Below are 5,458 nucleotides of genomic sequence, written 5' to 3' on the forward strand. Positions count from 1 at the left end.
CCTTGGTATTTGATTTTGCCCATGCCAAAGAGGCGACTATATCTTATGTGATATTTTAGCCCTTAGGCTCTGGAAGCAACTCGTAGTCCACTCTCCTTGACTTTGCCCATGTCAAAGAGGCAACTGGGTCTTGTGATGAGGAAGCATCTTATCAGTTCGTCAATTCGCGCCTAGATAGGCCGCTAGGTCGGCGCCCGTGCCAGGTTGGCACATGTGCTAGGCTGCCAAGCCGCGCGCAGGCCGCGCCGGGCCACGCGCAGGTCGCCAAGCCGCGCGTAGGCCGCGCCAGGTCGCAGCTGGCCGCCGGGTGGACGCCTTAGAGCTATGGTTGTGTTGCATCAACCTCGTAATGCCGGTCACTCACTCCTACAAGAAGCTACTAGGAGCTCGACCTTCGGGGGCAACACTACTGACTTTGGGTCGCCAGGTCACACGGGAGCCTTGGAAGGCTCGACGAGCAAGATCGCCCATGTAGTCTGTTGGCCGCCAACTCCCACGGAAGCCACGAAGAGATCATCTTTATAGAGGGGACCTCACAAAGAGAACTGATGAGGTTTTATCTGAATTGAAAGTAAAGTTGGTAGAGCTGCTTAGTCTGTTACCTCCCTGCATAGTCTTTGAGTTCATAAAAAATGGAAAGTATAAAGCGAGAACTTTTGTTTGTAAACCAACGAGAATTTAGCTTTTTGTAGCGATTCCCACAGACGGCGCCAAATGATGTAACCGTTCCTGGTCACGTATCAATTTTTTGGCTAAATACCTCGTTAGTGACGTCTGCTCCCAAGTGGCCTATGACTCAGAGGCTGAAGTGGAGCTCCCTAGTGGCGAGCTGTCTAGTGGCAAGCTACCTAGTGGCGAACTGCCTAGTGGTGAGCTGCCTGGTGGAGAATTGCCTTGTGGTGAGCTACCTTGATGAGCTACTTGGTGGTGAGTTACCTGGTGGCGAACTGCCTTGTGGTGAACTACCTAGTGACGAGCTGCCTAAGAGGTGTCGAGCTGCGTAGGAGGTGCCGAGCTGCCTATGAGGTGCCAAGCAGGTGCCGAACTGACCAAGTCCGGGCAAGTGCCGAGCTGGGCAGGTTAGTTGACGAGCTTCCTTGCACTTTAGACTCCTGCAATGAACCAAATGTCAAAGGACCCGGGGTGGCTAGACCGACAAGGTCGCTTCGATGCTTAAATCAGTACTCTCTTAGTAGACTGCGGGCTAAAAATCATAAAGTATGAGAGCTAGAATATGCTTACTTGCTCTCTTGCTCTCCCCATGTCATTGGGGTTGGTGCCTTTATATAGGCATTGTTTGGCGTGGGCTTCACGCACCATATCCGAGATTTCTGTGAGGTTTTCTAAGTGGTTCGAGATTCCCGGAGGCAACTTCCATGCACGTTGACCACCCTTTGGAACGTTCGATACATGGGCCAACTTCCAAGGATCGTGGGAGTGTTGGGATATAAGTGCCGAATTCGTCGACAAGCACGTCTTGTAAGTCGCTAGGTCGTGCTTGGACCAGGTTGCCAGCTCGTGCTTGTGCCAGGTTGCGCCTGTGCCAGGCCGCCAGGCCGCCAGGTGAGACACCATCAATTTTGCTATGGCAAGTTGTTGCCAAAGTAGTTTCGGGTGTCACCTAATTATTCTGAAGTGTCATATGTCACAATATCATTAGAGGGCCAAATCCGTTTTCATCAATAATTATTCAAAGAAATAAGAAAAGGATAAATTTGAGAATTTAAAAAATTTAAAACAATCGAATAAGAACTCCAAATTAATCAATGTAATTCTAATAGAGGGGGTATTTTTTGAGGGTAAATTATAAATTACCACCCGGGGACCCGGGGATAGGGACACTTATTTATTTATTTATTTTTTATTTAATATTGCTATTTGATTCATTATTTAAATAAATAATGCCGATTTGAATGGCGTTAAGATTGTAACAAGCCATGTTGATAGTTACGGTTAAATCCACCCTTAACCTAGAGGGTTGTAGCAGTATTTATCGGTTCATTTATTGCGCGTAAACCTGATTTGTTTGTGATGGCATAAGAAGATCAAAACCTTGATTGTGGTCCAGCACTATTTGGTCCAAATGATGGTCACAACGTGACCTATAAAAGGGTGCCCAACAAGCAGTATAGGATGATCGGCCATGGATAATTTTCTCGTTTGAATTTTTCTATCTATGGCTGAACGTACTGTGAGCTGACGTACGTATGAACAAGTGGTCAAACGAATTTAATTTTATCAGAATTTCATTGCTGAAATATCTGAATAATTTTGACCACCGAAATCGTCTATCTGTTGGAATTCATACGCTATCAATCGGTGCTGTAACCCACTGAAGTTTTGAAACTGCTATGTCATCGAAATGGCAGTCATTGTACAGTTGCGCCAATCTCTACTTTGTGTGGTGGGCCTCAACCCCGTTATTTTTTTGTGGCTTGGCGCTAACTATTTTTTAAATTACCAGTTTGTTGACGGGATCAAGAAACCTAAGCCGATTTGAATCCAACCGAACCAACGTCAATGCAAATTGCATATTGATCCGGTTCTTGATTGAACCGAGTAATTTAGTTATACAATTTGCTTGGGAATTGGGATCCTTGTAAACTTTTGATCACGTAGACAAATTGGTTATCATTAGTATTATTACTTTTAAGAGCTCTTTGTTTACTAATGGGCCTAGCCAAACCAACCCATTAATGTGTTGAGGATGCCGAGACTTGTTAAATCACGTTAAATCTTAACTGCTTGGGCCCAAAGGCGAGAAATTGAGAATTAATGAATTTAGTGTGTACCGTCAAGTGATTCCCTAATGCCCAAATGTACGGGATGACATCGTTGATGATGCATACTCAGTTGATACGGCAAATCTCGGTTCGTTTGACATTACTGCAATCCCTATGTTGGACGGAGATAATTATGCGGAATGGAGCGAAATGCTCAAGACTTAGACTTGTTGAAAGTGCATCTCAAAAAGAGATAGAGCACTTGGATGCATGGGAGAAGTCCAACTGAATCTACAAATCTGTTGTCAAAGCCCGTATAAACAAGAGGATAAGGGGTGCGATCCCTGAAAAGGACACTGTGGCTGAATACCTCACAGCCATCGAAGAACACTTTGTTGCCTCGGAAAATGTGGTCTCACAGACCTTGCTGAATAAGCTAGCTAATATGAGATTGGTTAACTCCAAATCTGTGAGAGACCACATTCTGGAGATGGACATAAGCGACAATAACAGCCTAGGTGCGACTGTCATAGACCCTTTTGGGGATATTACAGTTCTTGCTATTCACCGACTCTAATCGGTGTGTAGTTTTTTGGTGGTTCAATTGCATCAGATCTCAACTACCGTTTGGGGCAGCAGATCCCTATACAGAGGCTATGGCAATACGAGGTAAAATTTTTTTAGATACTGTTTTTTCTGAGCACCAATTCTCTATGGTTCGTGGAGGTTTGATAAGTGAGTGCGTGCCTACTAGTGGCCTATGGGTTGTTTTATCTTGGCGACCGATTTGCAATCATCCGGTTATACTGTAGGGGGCAAATGTGGTTTTAAGGAGAGTGACCAAGTGACACGACTCAGCCCTCATTTTCTCAGTTTCACAGTTATACAATACCACACTCTTGCAAATTCTCGGTTTAGAAAGCGATTACTGATAAGTTACATCTGCCTTCTTTATTACTTTACAACAAGTGCCATCCATGGCAAGTAAAGCCTATGACATATGTTTTTAGTTTTGTGTATGCTGATATTAGTGTAATTTGACTGAGAAATTTAGGGTCCGTTTGGTTCACAATTGGAATCCCTTGAAATTGGAATTTGAATGGTCTATTCCTCTCCCCTGTTTGGTTCAGATTGAAATCGGAATTGTCAGGATTGGCTGGAATGGATTCTCATTCGCAGGAGAGGGGGAGGGAATGATGATTCCCTCATATGGGACAATGCCATTCCACCAGGAAACTAAACAGTTAGAACCAGAATGGACCATCTTATAGCTATATGGCTTCAATCCTCTACAATGCAGTAGAAGGTTGTAGAATTCTCAGCATACAAGATCGTGCACACCTAACTTCTTATAGATATTAGAAAGATTCAAATAAGCAAATTTTCATCTTCAATTTTCATTCTTTTACTCACTTGATTTAACAGGGAAGTGGGTGGAGGGTTTAAAATTTCAGTTCAAATTTCTCAGAAGAACAAATATTAAGAAAAAAAAAATATGACAGTTTTCTATTCCCTGAATTTATGTTTGATTGAAGGAGTTTTCAGGAACGACAGATATATCTTGGGTTGCAAGTGCAGAATATCAACAAAATGAGATGTGCAAAGCTCATCTGCAGTCCCTTATGAGGTAAGACAACTGGGTATTATAGTTTAGTTCAGAGCATGACTCAGAGCTTACTTGATTTGATATCAACAGACGTCATCCATTGCTTACCTGAAGCGACCAGCTCTCCATTGTCTTTCCTTCTAACCTCGACCATCGTTGATGAAAGCTTCGCTTTGTGTCCCAACAATTTCGCTTCAATCTCCACTTCTTCCTGAAATCAATAGATTCGTAAAACACCTGAAGCCATTCTTAGCTTCTAGTAAACACAAGTAGCTTCCAATGCTTGCAAAGAAAACTAACATCGATCCGAACCGTAGAGAAGTAGGATATGCTGAAATCGACGGATACTTTGAGAACCCCATCAAGAGATGCTATAGCTGCAGATCCAACGATGTCGATTAGGGTTGCTATTGCTCCCGCTTGCCAATTGCCATTTCTGTCCTATACAGATGAGAGACAGAGAAAGTTCATCATTTTCCTTCATCGAAATTCAGAAGAAAATACATATAATTAAGTAAAGAAGGCGGAATTGGTGAAAGTGAAGGGATTAGTGTGAAGATGAACGAGAGGACTTACACACAGATGCTTCGGTACGGTGAAGTAGGCAAGGATCAAACCCTTCTGGAACCGTACAATCTGGAGGGTCTTAACTGACAATTTTTCGATCTCAAACCGACTCTGTGACAGACCTTCAATCCAGTTCCTGGCTTTCTGCAAAGTATCTTCCTTCATCGTCACCAACGTCTACTTGACTACTTGAGAAAAAGGGAAGCCTTCCCTGCGCGTCGCAATGGCCTTCGGATCCTCCACTTGACTACTTGAGACAAAGACCCCCGTATTAGGGTCAGTGTCTCAGCATATATATATATATATATGGGTGCTCTCTCCACTTAGAAAATGGAATCTACTCATGCGAGTAGATCCCACGTGCGAGCACCCATTTTCAGTAATTAATTACAGTAATTCATTATTAATTAATTATTAGTTAATAATAATCACTAATTAATTACTAACTAATAATAATTATTATTAATTAATTATAGTAATTAATAGTGATGTAGCGCAATCCGGTCACTCTTAATCGGTACTCACGTGGCTCCTGTAAGATACCTGATAAGAAGAAAGTTTC

The 5,458-nt window shown here is 42.9% G+C and overlaps 1 protein-coding gene across 2 annotated transcripts; it reads right to left on the minus strand.

Annotated features, from left to right (window-relative positions):
- Window positions 1–4,203: 4,203 nt before the first annotated feature.
- LOC104592146 (uncharacterized) lies at window positions 4,204–5,162 on the minus strand. Of its 2 annotated transcripts, none has more exons than XM_010251357.3 (3): window positions 4,906–5,162; window positions 4,642–4,770; window positions 4,204–4,540 (listed from the first exon to the last, which is right to left on the minus strand). In XM_010251357.3, the coding sequence occupies exons 1-3, from the start codon at window positions 5,059–5,061 to the stop codon at window positions 4,391–4,393; spliced, it is 435 nt and encodes a 144-aa protein (XP_010249659.1). In that variant the 5' UTR covers window positions 5,062–5,162; the 3' UTR covers window positions 4,204–4,390. The 2 variants fall into 2 exon arrangements, with proteins under 2 accessions (XP_010249659.1, XP_010249657.1); XM_010251355.3 differs by having other exon boundaries at window positions 4,630–4,770.
- Between the last annotated feature and the right edge of the window lie 296 nt (window positions 5,163–5,458).

Source organism: Nelumbo nucifera, chromosome 8 (genome assembly GCF_055504915.1).
Source record: "Nelumbo nucifera cultivar China Antique chromosome 8, China Antique-T2T, whole genome shotgun sequence".
Lineage (NCBI taxonomy): Eukaryota > Viridiplantae > Streptophyta > Magnoliopsida > Proteales > Nelumbonaceae > Nelumbo > Nelumbo nucifera.

Coding starts and splice junctions, on each gene's coding strand:
- LOC104592146 (XM_010251355.3), bottom strand. CDS start 5,061: ATGAAGGAAGATACTTTGCAGAAAGCCAGGAACTGGATTGAAGGTCTG. Junction 4,771..4,905: donor CCGTACCGAAGCATCTGTGT/GTAAGTCCTCTC, acceptor TCATCTGTATAG/GACAGAAATGGCAATTGGCA. Junction 4,541..4,629: donor TCTCTACGGTTCGGATCGAT/GTTAGTTTTCTT, acceptor TATTGATTTCAG/GAAGAAGTGGAGATTGAAGC.